This window comes from Crocodylus siamensis, chromosome 5 (genome assembly GCF_052110815.1).
Source record: "Crocodylus siamensis isolate JL-2025a chromosome 5, ASM5211081v1, whole genome shotgun sequence".
Lineage (NCBI taxonomy): Eukaryota > Metazoa > Chordata > Crocodylia > Crocodylidae > Crocodylus > Crocodylus siamensis.
The window spans coordinates 80,161,335-80,177,427 of record NC_143399.1 but is presented as its reverse complement, the minus strand read 5'-3'; the positions used below and the strand labels follow the sequence as shown (position 1 = coordinate 80,177,427).

Sequence of the window (16,093 nt, the reverse complement as noted above, 5' to 3'; positions counted from 1 at the left end):
ACCTTATGCCGGACAGTGAATCCTATCAAGTGGTAGTCACTATCTCCTCGGTTACTTTGTAACTGTAGATCCCCCACCAAGTCCTCCCCTGAGGCCAGCACCAAGTCAAGTAAGGCATCTCCTCTATAGTTTCATAGTTTCTAGGGTCGGAAGGGACCTGAGCAGATCATCTAGTCCGACCCCCTGCCATGGCAGGAAAGAATACTGGAGTCAAACGACCCCAGCAAGATGTTCATCTAACCTCCTCTTAAACACCCCCAGGGTAGGAGCCTGCACCACTTCTCTTGGAAGCTGGTTCCAGACCCTAGCCGCCCTGACTGTGAAGTAGCGCCTCCTGATATCCAACCTAAACCTACCCTCTGCCAGCTTGTGACCATTATTCCTGCTCACTCCTGGTGGTGCTCGGGGAAACAGTGACTCCCCCAATGCCTGCTGATCCCCCCTGACTAGTTTATAACAGGCCACAAGAACCCCCCTCAGCCTTCTCTTTTGGAGGCTGAACAGGTTCAGGTCCAGCAGCCTGTCCTCATAGGGCCTGCCCTCCTGTCCCCTGATCATACAAGTGGCCCTCCTCTGGACCCTCTCCATGCTGTCCACATCCCTCTTGAAGTGTGGCGCCCAGAACTGGACGCAGTACTCCAGCTGCGGCCTGACCAGTGCTGCATAGAGGGGGAGGATCACCTCCTTGGACCTGCTCGAGATGCATCTGTGGATGCATGCCAAGGTGCGGTTGGCCTTCCTTACTGCCTCCCCACACTGCCGGCCCATGTTCATCTTGGAGTCAGTGATGACCCCCAGATCCCTTTCCGCCTCCATGCTGACAAGAGGAGAGTTGCCCAGCCTGTAGGTATGATGCCAGTTGTTCCTCCCGAGGTGCATCACCTTGCACTTGTCTCTGTTGAAGCCCATCCAATTCTCGTCCGCCCACCCTTGTAACCTGTCTAGGTCAGATTGTAGCCTGTTGCATCCTTCTAGTGTACCCAAGTCCCCCCACATCTTAAGTGTCATCAGCAAATTTGAACAGGGTGCTTTTTACCCCCTTGTCCAAATCACTGATGAAGATGTTGAACAGCGCGGGCCTGAGGACCGAGCCCTGCGGGGCCCCACTGCCCACGTCCTTCCAGGTTGAGAAGGACCCATCCACTGCCACCCTCTGGGTGCGGCCCTCCAGCCAGTTGGTGACCCATTTGACTGTGTGGGTGTCTACACTACAGCCCCCCAGTTTCTGAATGAGAACAGGGTGAGAGACAGTGTCAAAAGCCTTCCGGAAGTCCAGGAAGATTATATCCACTGCTACCCCTGCGTCTAATGATTTGGTGATCTGATCGTAAAAGGCCACCAGGTTGGTCTGACAGGACCTGCCACTGATGAACCCGTGTTGGTTGCCCCTAAGCGTGCAGTCCCCTGCTGGCCCCTCGTGGATGTGTGGCAGAATAATTTTCTCAAACAGCTTGCCTAGGATCGAGGTGAGACTAACCGGCCTATAGTTTCCCGGTTCCTCCTTCCTGCCTTTTTTGAAGATGGTGACCACGTTGGCCCTCTTCCAGTCCTCTGTTACCTCACGAGAGCACCACGAGTGCTCATAAAGTTGTGCCGGGGACTTGCAATGACTTTGGCCAGTTCCTTTAGAATTCTAGGGTGGAGATCATCCGGGCCGGCTGACTTGAATACGTCCAACCCCTCCAGAAGCTCCCTAACTAAATCCTTGCTAACCCGTGGCCCAGGTGTGCCTCCCCCAGGGCCCGAGGGGGGCCCAGCAGGGAGGTGGCTGTTCTGGTCCCTACTTAGGAAGACGGAGGCAAAGAAATCGTTAAACATGTTAGCTTTGCCATCTGGTGTGACGACCAAGTTTCCCATGGCGTCCTGCAAGGGCCCCACATTACCCGGGACCTTCTTTTTACCCCCTACGTATTTAAAAAAGGACTTCTTATTGTCCTTAATCTGGGAAGCTAGCCCCAGTTCCATCTCTGCCTTGGCCTTCCTAACTACCCCCCTACATCCCCGAGCAACTACAGAATAGCCCTCCCTGGTGATGACCCCTTCCTTCCATTGGGTGTAAGCCTCCTTTTTAGCAAGGAGACATTCCCGGATGCTTTTGGTGAGCCATGGAGGCTTGTGTGCTCTCCTGCTCCCTTTGATCCTCGGTGGGATTACCTTCCTTTGGGCTTGGAGGATCGTCTCCTTAAGGAGCAACCACTCTCCTTGGACGCCTGGCTCCCCTCCCCTCGGGGACCTCAGCGCTTCTCCAACTATCCTCCTTAGCTCGTTGAAGTTTGCCCTCCTAAAATCTAGGGCCTCTGGCTTACTGCATGCCTTTGCCACCTTGCGCTGGATGGTGAATTCCAGCAGGCGATGATCGCTGTCGCCCAGGTGGTCGAGCACCCGCAGCCCCCTCACCAGGTCATCACCCGTGGCCAGGACTAGGTCCAACAAGGCGTCCCCCCTGGTGGGACTGTGGAGGTCCTGCACTCTGGCCAAGAACCTACGTGAGCGTTCAGACCTGGCTGACTGCTCTTCCCAGCAGATGTCCGGGAAGTTCAGGTCCCCCATGAGTACCACATCCTTAGCCTTCACTACCTCTGTGAGCTGACCCAAGAATTCCTGGTCAAGCTCTTCTCCCTGGTTGGGAGGTCTGTAGTAGACTCCCACCATTAAGTCCCTTAAGTGGGACTGCATACCTCCTGTGTTAGATGCAGGTCCTGTATGCAGGTTAAGAACCTGCATGAACGGGCGAATCTGGCCGACTGCTCCTCCCAGCAGATGTCTGGGTAATTTAGGTCACCCATGACAACTAAGTCTTTTGAGTGTACTGCCTTCAAGCCGTTTCAAGAATTCTAGATCTAACTCTTCCTCCTGGTGTGGGGGTCTGTAGTAGACCCCCACTACCAAGTCCCTTTCACCCCTACCCCTTTGTAATCTGACCCACAGGACTTTGATTTGCCTTTCTTCTGTCCCCATCTTCATTACAGAAGATCATAATTTATGAAGTGAAGTTTGTAAGCTCATCTCTGAAAGGTGTTTTGTAAATTCCCTTTGAGGATTAGAACTTGGAGATTGGAGAGAGAGTGGTTGTCTTTTGATAAATTGGGTATTTTTATTTTTGATAGATTTTTCAGTGTGTGTTCATTCTGGTACGCAGTTGTTTGGTTTCTCCTATATACTTTCCATCAGGCATTTATTTAGTGCACTAGATAAGATGTAATACATTTCTGGAGGTGCAGGTAGGTGTAAGATCCAGGAATGCTGATAGTTTTGTTGTGGGGTGCAGTGATTGTGGGGAGGTGGAGATGTGTTGGCAGGTTTACATGTTTTGTCCCGGCATTGTCTGGATCCATTCAGTGTGCTTTGGGTCATAGGAAGTTTGCTTCTGATGAAGAGGTTGTCAAGGTTTGGTGCTTGTTTAAAGGGTAGGATGTGTGTGTTTAGGGTGATTGCTGGTTCTGTTGCTCTGTGGGTTTCTTGTACTTACTGCACTTTTGAAAGAGCCACCCAGATACCACATGAGGAGTTGCTGCAGTACAAAAAGAAAATCCCCACAAATCACATACCTTTAATTATGATGTACCATCCTTTCCTGGAACCTATACAGAAAATCCTGAAACAATTGTTTCTGCTTTTTAGAAGACTCAAACCATTTAACTGCCTATAAATCATTATAGTGCTCCTTTGGTCTTCATAAATACTCAATTTATATACTTAAGATTATGTTAATGCTTTCTCATGAATATCACTCCAGATCCCTGATCAGCTTCACTGTTTGCTGAATCTTGTCCAGCCTGTTTATATAAATCTTATACTGAACATAAGAAGATGCCATATTTGGTCTCACCAGTGGTCCATGTAGCCCAGTATCCTGTCTCTAACAGTGGTAGGAGTAGATGCTTTAGAGCAGTGGTGTCCAGCTTTCTGACCCTGCGGGCTAGATGCGTGGTGCAGGGTTGGACTACTGGCCAGATTCTGTGTGAGGTCAGTGTGCTGGGGTGAGCAGGTGCCAGCCCATGCACCATCCTGACCCCAGGGGCCCATGTCTGATGACAAAGTGACCCTCTGCTAAGCTGTGTGTTAATATGGTCTAATGTGCAGGGCCATGTTATCAGGCCCACCGGGCTTTCCCCAGGTCTGGAAATTAGGCATCAGGGAGCGGCTATTACCAGCACCACCACCACTCCCCTGCCACCAGATTTCCAGACCTGTGAGAGTCCTGCAGGCCAGGTGACATGGCTCTGGAAGCCAGAGGTTGAGCATCACTGCTTTAGAGGGAGAGAATTCAACTGGTATATCTAGAGCACGGGTGGGCAAAGTGCAACCTGCGGGCCAGATGTGGCCCACCAGGCCCTTCTATCCAGCCCGTGGGACCCCGAACAATTTAGAAAATTAATATTTATCTGCCCCTTGATGTGTTGCCAAAACTCAGTAAGTGGCCCCCCACCCAAAATAATTGCCCAGCCCTGATCTAGAGTGATCTGTCTGCCACTCGTTACCCTCCTTGGCATCTACCACCATTGATATAGAGATGCTAGAGGATATATGTCTGACTGTTCTGTTTTTCTGTGGTGATCGGTATCCATTTGCTTTTAAGTTCCTTTGTCATCATTTTGCTTATGGCTTCTAGTTCTGATTTTTCTTCTTAGATTTATTTTTTAATGATTTGGCATGTGCTATTATAGAGCCATGGAAAATTAAGGTTGGAAGGGACCTCAGGAGGTCATCTAGTCAAACCTCCTTCTCAAAGCATGACTAGTAGGGCTATGCGAAACGGCTGTGTTTCGATTTGGTTTCACATTTGGCAGTTTTGGAGGACAGTGATTCATTTCAGTGTTTCGGATCACTGTACTGTTTCATTTTGGCAGAATCTGTTTCGGGGTCTCCTCCCCACCACTGCCCAACCTGTGCAGCCCCGGATCTCTGCAACCTGCAGAGCCAGGTCACGTGGCAGGTACCAGCAGTGCCCTGCTGTGTTACTTGGCTCTGCAGGGAGCAGACATCTGCACTGGGGTCTCCTACCCATCCCATGCAGCCGTGGATCTCTGCTCCGTGTGGAGCAGACATCTGTGCCAGGGTCTTCCATGTCACTGAGGCAGGCAGCGGTGGTAAGAAGACCCCTGGCATGGATCTTTGCTCCCTGTGGAGCTGAGTCACACAGCAGGGCAGCAGCTTACAGCTATTTCCCTGCAAGCCCAGCTCCAAAACTCCACAATTTTCCAAAACGTTTCCAAAATGGTTCAGATGCCTTGTTTTATTTTGGAGATGTTTCTGAGCCTTCAGCGTAGATTCAGAATGGGTGTTTCAGGCACCGAAATGACCCAAAACACCTCTGAAACTAAATGGCTGCTGAAATTTCGCACAGCCCTAATGACCAGCCCCAGCCATATCGTGCCAGCCAAGGCTTTGTCTACTTGGGTCTTAAAAACCTCTAAGGATGGAGATTCCACAACCTCTCTGGGTAACCTGTTCCAGTGTTTTACTACCTTTCTAGTGAGAGAGCTTTTCCTAATATGTAACCTAAACTTTCCTTGCTGCAACTTGAGACCATTGCTGCTTCTTCTGTTATCTGCCACCACTGAGAAGAGTCAAACTCCATCCTCTTTGAAACCACCCTTCAGGTAGTTGAAGACTGCTATTAAATCCTCTGTCTTCTCCAGATCAAATATGCAAATTCAAAGAAATATATCCTTAGCTTGCTTGTGAGAATATTGTGGGAGACTATCAAAAGCCTTGCTGAAGTCAAGGTATATTATATCTCCTGGTCTTCCGGCATTGACAAAGCCAATCAGGTTGGTCAGGCATGAGTTGCCCTTGGTGAATCCATGTCGACTGTTTCTAATGACCTTCTTCTCCAAGTGCTTAGAAATGGATTTCTTGAGGACCTGCTCTGATTTTTCTAGGGACTGAGGTAAGGCCAACTGGTCTGTAGTTCCCTGGATCCTTCCTCTCTACCAGAGCTGTGCTGCAGGGGAGGGAAGCCCCAGGTGCCTTCCCCTGGGGGCAGGGAAGGCAGCCAGCTCCAGTGCCTGGGGCTTCTCTCCAGTGCTGCTCAACCCCAGAAGGGAAGGCAGTTGGCTTCAGCCTGCATGGCTTCCCTCCCATGCTCTGCCAAGGCAGGGGCTGCACATGAGTGGCGGTGAACGTTGGCGATACAGGCAGCCCAATGGAGGCTGCGCCCCTTGTGCGATGTGCAGTGCTGGCTCGAGCTGCACCCTGCTGGGCACCTGCACCCTGACCGCCCCACCTGCTGGTGTTGCCACAGTCTGCCAGGGCTATGCACCATGGGTGAGTGCAGTGGTCCCAACACTTCCCATCCTCCCTCATACTCACCCCCTGCCCACCCAAGCTGTGCTGCTGCCACCCCCCTGGGCTTGGACTCTGTGCAACCCCCAGCCCCATTCCCACACAGCACACTCCTGCCCAGCTGCAGCCCTGTCCCTGCCGCTTCCCTACCTGCTGCCTGGTGCCAGCAGGAGACTGAGGAAGTGGGTCCCCAGGGGCTGCAACAGCAACAGTTCCGCCCAGAAGCTGCTGCTAGCTAGGTTGGGCCCTCCCGCCAATGAGGTGTGAGCCAGGTACGTTTGGGGATGTGTGTACACGTGGATGCCTTGCTCCCACCCTTGGCAGAACGACTGGGCGGGGTGCAATTTGTTGGTGGATGCTGCGGGTCAGATGAAAGTGCTTGGTGGGCTGGATCCAGTCCACAGGCTGTATTTTGCCCACCCTTAGGCTAGAAGGAACCATTATTATATGTATACGTGTGTGTATGTGTATACATACGTAAGTGATTTTACTGCCTTTCAAATGTGTATGAAAAACTGTTGTGTTCCCTCTTAATCCCCTCTTCTCCAAACTAAATTTGCCTACTTCCTTCAACCTTTCCATGTACAGCAAGTTTTCCAAACACTTCATAATCTTTTGTGGCTTGCCTCTGGATCCTGTCTGGTTTCTCTATATCATGAGCTCAGGCATGTGTGTGTCTGGCTGTGTGTCTGTCTGCCTGTCTCTCTACCTCAGTTGCTGACTACCTCAGATCCTTTCCAACCAGATTCCTGCTTAGGTTCCTTTAGTATTTTTGCATTTGTTTTTTTTCTTTCCTAGGTGTAGCAGTGATTCTTAACCAGGATGATATGGTACCCTGGGGTGCCTTGAGATCCTTTCAAGGATGCTGCACAGTGCTAGCATTGTTGCATATGCAAACATGATTCACCAGATAAACGCAGAGATTTCAAATAGGAATTCATACTGTTAAAAACATTATGACATGTTGCGGTCTTTCTGAGTTCTGTACAATAGAAAAATTGTAGTACTTTTTGGTTGTCATAACATGACAAAAAAATTAAGTGCCAGCTTTTTCTGATGGGTGCCTGAGTCCAAAAATGTTGAGAACCACTGGTGCAGCACCCTACAATAGCCTGTATTGGCTTTACTGTGGCAGCCTTTTAGTCCTTAATTTCCGGTTTGATTCCTTTGAATTTTAGTTCTGTCCTTCGTAAGTGTTTGCACCACTTCCCAATTTTGTGTCAACGGCAGACTCGATTAGTATGCTCTATGTTCCCACAGCCAAGTCATTAATTAAAATGTTAGACATTACTGGACCCAAAACAGATCCTTGCTCACTCCTGCCAGTCTGGCTTTCATCCATTTATGATGGGGGTTTTTTGCCTGTGATTATTTAACCAATTTTGTATTCGCCTAATAGTAATCCCATCTACTCCGTGTTTCTCAGGCTTACTTTTTGCATGACAGCCCTACCTCTTATGCTTCTACTATGCTGAGAGGGTAGATAGGGCAGTGTGTACTTTCTTCTCCTCTGTTCTTCGGAGCTGTCTGGGTGGGTCGGAGTATTTTGTTGTCAGTTTGCTTTGCATCTTGTATACTACTCAAATCCCAAGCACAACTTTTGCACTTAATTCTTTGTTTTGTTTTGTGTCTTACTAATTCAGTTTACTCTCTCCTTCTTCCCCTTATTTCTGTTGAGTGCAAAGTGGGAAGATTTTAGTCTTTGGGTTGAGCTTTGGTGCCCTCTTGTCATACCAACCTCGTGCTAGAAGCAGGATCATCCCTATCTAAGCCATCATTGAGAAGTGTTTTCTAATCTATTGTTAAAAAACTTTAGGAATTATCTACATGTACAACTACCAGGTGCAGTGCATTGCAAACGACTTTTAACTTGCCGCGGGTAAAGCAGGGAGGAATGAGGGCACTGCCAAGAAGCAGTTTGTTAAAATACACTCAAGAAATTCCTGAAGAGAAGAGCAAGGCCCCCTAGGTTGGATTTTTTTACCCCTGATCTAAATAATCCAGCCTTGGCTCTGGCTACCACCCAGTTTTTCTGAAGAAGGTGAAGAAACTTGAGGCATCCATATCAATGGGAAGGAGGTTTCTTTCCCAGCCCCATGTGGTGACTAGCAAAGCCTAGATGCAGTGCTCCAGCTGCTGCCTCATTAAGGCTGAGTATAACAGGAGGATGACATCCTGGGACTTGTTTGAGAAGCATCAGTGGATGCAAGCCAGTTTTGTTCGCTTTGCTAGCTGCAGTATTGCATCGGTGGCTCATGTTCATCTTGTGGTCAGTCATGAGTCCCAAGTCTCTTTCGGTCATGGTGCTAGCAAATGTAGCATTTCAGAGCTTACAAGTGTGATGCGGGTTTTTTTTCCTGAGGTGGAGTACCTTGCATTTCTCCATGTTGGATGCTATCAGGTTTTCATCCACCTGCCTTGCAAGCCTATTGAGGTTGGCCTGGATCACCAGCCTATCCTCAAGTGTGGACATTCTTCCCCATACTTTGGTGTTGTCTGCAAACTTGGCCAGTCCACTTCTGACACCAAAGTAGATCATTTTTAAAGATTAGTTAAAGAGTACAGGTCCGAGAACAGAGCCTTGTGGGACACCACTGGTCACTGAATGCTATGTTGATTCACTTTCATCAACTACCACTCTCCAGGTCTGACCTTGGAGTCAGTTCCCGAGCCACCAGACTGTAGCATAGCAGAGGCTGCAGTTGGCCAATTTTTCAATGAGGTCAAAGGCTTTTCCATGGGATACCAGGTCAAAGGCTTTTTTAAAGTCCAGATATATGATGGATGAAGCCAGACTAGACTAAGCTAAAACAGAAAGCTTTCCCCCCTTTTGTTGCAGGAACTTGGTAGCTCAAGTGAAATAGGAGATTTGCAAAAAAATGGAAAATGAAAATGTTGAGCTGCTAGGTCTGGGGGAAGAAGAAGCAGGATCCTTGCTTTCAAGATCACTGTCACCAGATATATGATCCATCATGAGTAGCTGTTCAAGACAGTAAAGCTTTTTATCAAGATTTGTGGACAAAATGTCAAAAGAAGATCAAGAAAAAGCAGATGAGACATTAGTTCAAGCTATATTTGCAAGTGGTACTTTCCATAACTGAAAATCAATACTGGAAGGAACATTACAAACTAATTCACCCATCATATAAGTTACCGTCATGTTATCGCTTATTATATTCTCTGTTAGAGAGTATGACAGAGTTCAAACAATGATTATCCAAAGGATTGCTCAAGCAGAATCACCGACTCTGATGTCAGATGGATGGACTGATAAACAAGGAAATCCTTTATTGAACATTATGTTAGCAACACCTGAACTGATATTCCTGAAAGCAGTTGCCCCCAATCTTCTTGTCATACAGTTGAATACATAGTCAAATTACTGAGTGAAGAGACTGGAAGTGCAGGTCCTGCCAAGGTGCAAGACCTTGTAACTGATAACGCAAGTAACATGAAAGCTGCCTGGCAAATGTTAAAGGCAAAGTATCCTCAATAGTATTTGGCTGTCTTGCTTATGGGTTGAATCTTCTGGCAAAGGACACAGTAAGTGTGAATACAATGAAGTTAATATTGACAAACTGCACAGCGATTGTGAAGGTATTCAACAATCGTGTTGCCTATAGGACTTTGAAGAAATTACAGAAAGGAAGCAGAGGGAAAGTGTGCTTCGATTGCCAGGAGAAACTAGATGGGGCTCAGCTACAAAGTGTTTACATAGTTTGCTGCACACAAAGAACTGTTTGCAGCATGCTTGAATAGATGACACTATCCCAGATTATTCCCATGAACATCTGGAAGCAGATGCTAGACAACAATGTCTTCTGGGTTCGAGTTCAAGGAGTTTTCAATTTAGCTATCAAGAAACTTGAAGGGGATGCACCAAATCTGTCAAATATTCCAGAGATATTCAGACAACTGAATTAAAATCTCATTGATCTTTTGCCGCCTTCATCTCTATCTGAAAAAGAAGTAGAACAAATGTTTACTAAGAGATCTGAGTTTTGCTCTTACCCAGGTTCACCTGGCAGCAAACCTTTTAGATCCTCAAGACAGAGGACAACATTTATCAGAAGATGAATTATCTACTGCTCCCGATACAATTATGGAAGTAGCTAAGAATGTCCCCAACAGCAACGAAATAGCGGTGACGACAGACATTGCCGATTACCATGCAAAAGAAAAACTTAGGAGCAAAGATGCCATTTGGCAGGCAGCAGAAAACATGTCTGCTCTCGCATGGTGGAAGGGACACTAACACCCGACTGTTAACAGTCCAGGGTTGCTCTAAGGATCGTAAGCATTTCACCAACAGCAGCTTCTTGTGAAGGGACCTGGAAGGCTTTCACCTCAATCGAGGCAAAAAAGAGGAATAGGCTAACAAATGAATGTACCTGGAGAATCGGTCAGAAGCACAATTAGTGAAGAAGATGCAGTGTGATAAGTTGCACAGTTCTTTGGGTGTGCTAAAATTCATGTCACCAGTTTTTAGTGCCTTCATTTTTTTTCCTTAAATTTAAACAAACAATGTAAGGGAAGTACGTGATATTGTGTATTGTCTTTACATTTTTACAAGTGTTTCAATAAAAGTAATTTATTTCCACATAAAGCTTTGAATATAACATGTAAACCACATTAAGTGTGCGGTATTTAATTTTTTCCTAACCTAATATTTCAGTTCAACTACTTGCAGCTATTGGGACATAAAATTAACACGGGGGTACTTTTTTAGTTTTGTTTACTAAATATGTCAAATAAACATGCTAAATCAGATCATGCTCTATTTAGGGCATTGGAAAATTTTCCAGTTCAAAATTTTCTGGAAAACCCACATCTCTGCCTTATAAATCAGATTAATACCTTACACTTGAGTTCTCAGGTTTGGTTTTTAGATATTATTTTCTCAGTTTCTAGGTTGGAAATGCTGCAAAAAATAGGCATTTGTTTCTGTGAAAGGGTGTGTGCTTGTAGGACTTGTGAGCTTGAGAGTGCCAGTGCTCCAGCAAAGCCCTGTACAGGTCTTGATGGGAATGATTTTAGTGCTGGGCTTCTTGATTGGAGAGATTTTGAGTGGAAGAAAAAAGTGATTGTCCGGGCTTCCATTTAGTGCACAGTATTCTTCCCAAAAAATACACATGCGTGCAGACAGGCACACGTACAGAAGTAATGTGAGTGAGCCACTGTTTTTGTTTTGCTCATCCTTATTGCAAATTCTTTGCTTGCAAGTACAATAAAAGTGGCAGTGCTCTGTTTAATTGTTATTGCATATTTAGATTTATTTTTTCTTACTCTCAAATTAACATGGGAGTCTTTCCATAAGGGAAAATAAAGATGGTTTTTTAAAATGTTGCTCAGTGTGTTAATTTGAATGGGAAGTAAACTGGTATTGTCGTACTGCGTAAAGGAAGTCTTCTACACTAACCATGCTTATGTCAGCAAAAGATTGTACAAGAGGTAATGAACTTGTTTATCTCATAGGTCGGAATGGCTGTAATACCTGATAGTACAGCTGGATCCATCTTGTGTGCCATAAATAAGCTCCTGGATCAAGCCTGCATTTTAAGTGAAAATCTGCACAAGTTTCTGGCTTCTTGCTGTTACAGCCTGCTTTACTTCCTCCTAACTCTAGACAAAGAGGATGCAGAACATATACAGAAGAGGTAATGCCTGTTATCTGATGACTTAAAGATGTTGTCCGTCATCTATGACTTGCAACTATAATGAAAAAAACAGAACTTTGCGCTTGGCACATTTTCATGCTTATCCGGAAATAATTGTTGGATTTGGGAAAAACCCTCCCTGTGTACTGTTTCTTCAAAGGTTTTGCTTGTTGCAGTTATTGCAGGTCTGTATCCTGGTCCTAGAAAGATACCTTAATCTTTGGATTTAGCCGTTGGCTTCATTAGGAACACTGAAAGTGAATCTTAAAATTCTTGGATTTAGAAAGTCATTGTTTTAAGAAACTAGTGCTTTTAATTAGTCTGTAGTCTTAACTAGCTAGAATATTGAGCTTTAGCAAAGCTTCTCAGACATAATTTACAAAATTTGGAAATTTTGTTTTATTCAGAAAAACAGCAAGTTATATTTAACTCATGCAAATATGTTTATATCTGGCTGGAATGCATTTTTTTCGTTTTTCGTTTAAATGCAACTTAAGAGTTTCTTGTAATTGCTGGACAATAGCATAAAAGTAAACTAAAATAAACAGTAGCTTCACAATTAAGTTGGAGAAATTCCATAAATAAGCAGGTTTCTTAGATAGTAGTATTATTTAATTACTAATTCATATAATTGCATAAACATCCCAGTTTTTTGTGCCTTTTAAATGCAACAGGTAATAGTTACCTTTCTGTATGGTGAAAACTAGACACGCACTCATTCCCTGCTTAACCAAGTAGCATAAATATCCCATAAAGGCTTCTTCAGTATTTGCAAGATGCAGGGCTAAATTAAATGTATATTCCCTTCTGAGTAATATGCAAAATTTGTGGACTATTTCCTTGTTTGACTTCAGCTTATAAATTCCAGAATCCCATTTATAAATGTCAATGTGTGTATGGGTAAAAATTACAATGAAACCTATTCATTTTAGTTGGGTGATCACCTTTTATTGTACAGATGTGAAGATAAGTGGGAGTGTATATCAGAGGTGTTTTCTATGTTTGTTATCTTCTTCCAGTCCTGGCTCATTGACTGTTACTTACCCTCTCTTCAGGGATGTGCTGTGGGGGTCATGTATTTCAATGCTAGCACTCCTACCGCGAGTCTTGAGGTTGATGCTGCAGAGTCTCCAAGTGAGCAGAGTCTGTCGAGAAGAACTGCCAGTCATTGCTCAGTTGCTTCGCTTGCTAATTCAGCATGGGCAGCTCAGAAGTCATATGGTAACAAATGAACTTCTGGTGCAACAGATTATCAAGGATATGATGGTATGAAACTTTTTTTTTCCTCAGGGGACTTCAAGGATATTGTATTTTAATGGAGGCCAACCTTTTTGACAGGCATACCACAAATTAGCCTCACACTGTCTGAGTGCCACTCTGATCCTTTTCCTTTACCTGGTCTGCTGCTCTGCTTTCTACTTCCTGCCCTATCTGCTGCTGCGCTGCTTGTCCCCTCCTCAATCTGCTGCATTCCACAAACAGAGGATGCCACTTGTGGTACCCGTGCTGTAGGCTGGCTACTCGTTACAATCTAGTAGAAAGAATAAACTTAAAATATCTGTATGCAAGACTAATTTGGACCACATGCAAGAGTCATCTAGAAAGTGGCTAGTAGAGTCAAAATTGCAATCCAGAGTTGCCTTCTGTGTACCTTGAATAGCAGCCCACATAGTAGGGATTTGTGTTTCTGAACGTGTACCACTTGTCAGTGATGACCTGCCTCCCCAGCTGCTGCTGAAATGAGGGAAAGCCGCTGTGTCTCTAACTGTTAATGACAGGAGGGCAGCTACTGTTACTATACAATAGTCTCTTTGTAGGTAGCACAGCTCTGGCTCTCTCACTCATGGGGGCCGTCTTGGGGCAGTCTTGTCCTTATGCTGCAGCCATGGTGAACATCAGCCAAACAAGGAGTTTGTTGTGTACCAAGATCTACTGAATGACAGTGCTTTAGAGGTCAGTTATTTCTGTTACAGTCAATGGCTTCCCATACAAGGGACTGCTCTTGATGTGCACAGAACAGGGCCAGGCCACAAGCTGAGAATGAAACAGTAGATTTGCTAAACTCTTTTATTTAGTTATTGGTTAAAAAAGAAAAAGAAAAAGGGAACCTGATCATTTCAGTGACTTTCTTTTCCGGAGTTACAGAACAGCATCAAATCAGGACACATCTTCCCAAATTGTTATTGTGCTTAGTCAGTGGTCCGGTATATATAACTTGCATCTCTGCCTAAGCAGCTGTTGAGAGAGGGCAGTTTCTGTGGTGTCAGGTTCCCTTCTGGCTAATTCTGGAATGGTGTACACTGTGCTGATCCTGTCCCTAAAATATTGCTGGTTATAACGGATGCAGTACCTGCTACTATCCAGAGTGGTTACTAACAGGGTTTCTGTGTGGTGTGACCACATCCCTTCTGCTGCTGTAGGTGTTACAGGAAGTAGATGGTCTCAAATACCTTACTAAGTTTGAGCAGAGTAAGTTAAAATCATAAGGTTAAAAGTGATCTCAACAGTCATCTAGTCTGCACAGATGGAGGATGAATTGATCCTAAACTGTCTCTGATAAATGGCCGTTGAGCCTGTCCTTGAGAAGTAAGAGCCTCTCAAGGGAGATTCAGCTGCTTCTCTCGACAGTTTGTTCCATTGTCCTGCCTTTCCTATATAGTTAAGAAGCGTTTCTTGAGTTCCAATTACAATTTTCGTTGCTGCAGTTTAAACTTACTACTTTGAGTCCTGCTGTGCACGGCAAAGAGCAGTTATCCCTCTTTATGACAAACTTCTAAATATTTGAAAACTGTTTCCATATCCTCCTGTCCTGCAATTTTCACCTCTCCTGGCTAACCGTACCCATGTTTTTCAACCTTTCCTTGTACAACTTGCCTTCTAGGCCTTTTATCTTAGTTTCATAGTTGGTAGGGTCAGAAGGGACCTGAGCAGATCATCAAGTCTGACCCCCTGCCATGGCAGGAAAGAGTACTGGGGTCAAACGACCCCAGCTAGGTGATTATCTAGCTTCCTTTTGAAGACCCCCAGGGTAGGAGCCAGCACCACTTCCCTTGGAAGTTGTTCCAGATCCTAGCTGCTCTGACTGTGAAGTAGTGCCTCCTGATGTCTAGCCTGAATCTACTCTCAGTCAACTTACGGCTGTTATTCCTTGTTACTCCCAATAGCGTTTGGGAGAACAGGGACTCTCCTGTTGCCTGCTGGTCTCCCTTGGCCAGTTTATAGACAGCCACTAGATCCCCCCTCAGCCTTCTCTTGTGGAGGCTAAACAGGTTCAGGTCCCTTAGCCTCTGCTTGTAGGGCCTGCCCTGCTGACCCCTGATCATGCGAGTGGCCCTCCTCTGGACCCTCTCCATGCTGTGCACATCCCTCCTGAAGTATGGTGCCCAGAACTGGATGCAGTACTCCAACTTGGGATTGAGTCCCTGAAGCCCCAGGAGTGCCTGCTTACTAGGTTCCCTGTTTGCAGATCTGCTGCCCTGGAATCCCATAGCAGAAGATCCCCTGGATGCATGCATCATGCTGCCATGCCTTGACTCATGGCATATCTCTGCAAATATGGGAACCCCAAGCAAGTGCTCCCAGGACTTCCGGGGCCCCTGTTTGCATAGGCCTGCTTTGGAAATCCCTTGCCAGGGAATTTCCCAGATGCACATATTGCACCGCTGCATCCCAGCGTGGGGCACACTTCTGCAAATGGAGGAACCTGTGGTATGTAAGAATTATGGATGGTACAAAAGGTTAGGATACTTGTATGTGAGTTCTTGTTTAGTGGCTGGTTAGCCGAAAAACATACAGGTAAGAAACTGAAGCTCATGAGTATTATCAGTAAAATGTTTTGGATCACCTGAGGTTTTCATTGTGTTTTCTGTTTTGTCCCCAGACACTGAAGACTGGTGAAGTCCAAGAGCAGTGGCTCACAGACCTCCATTACTGTTTCAACATATATCTTGCGTCACATCCCCAAGGACCTGGTCCTATGAATACAGTATATTGAATAGATGGAACTTGTGCATTTACTTAAAATGTTTACTTCTGTTTGTTTTAATGGAAACTGTTGCAACAATGTTTGTCGTAAACAAAAATCATAAAGTGGAACTTAAAATAAAATTGTTTATAAAATCTGTTTGCTAAATGCATTATCTTTGTCT

General features: G+C 45.5%; 1 protein-coding gene across 1 annotated transcript in view; it reads left to right on the top strand.

Annotated features, from left to right (window-relative positions):
* Nucleotides 1–16,068, top strand: part of TEX10 (testis expressed 10) — a 121,490-nt gene extending 105,422 nt beyond the window's left edge. The window contains exons 13-15 of the mRNA XM_090049451.1: nucleotides 11,764–11,945; nucleotides 13,001–13,211; nucleotides 15,826–16,068. Coding sequence (XP_089905577.1) covers nucleotides 11,764–11,945; nucleotides 13,001–13,211; nucleotides 15,826–15,939 — 507 coding nt within the window. The 3' untranslated portion in view covers nucleotides 15,940–16,068. The remainder of the gene's footprint in view (nucleotides 1–11,763; nucleotides 11,946–13,000; nucleotides 13,212–15,825) is intronic.
* Nucleotides 16,069–16,093: the final 25 nt, after the last annotated feature.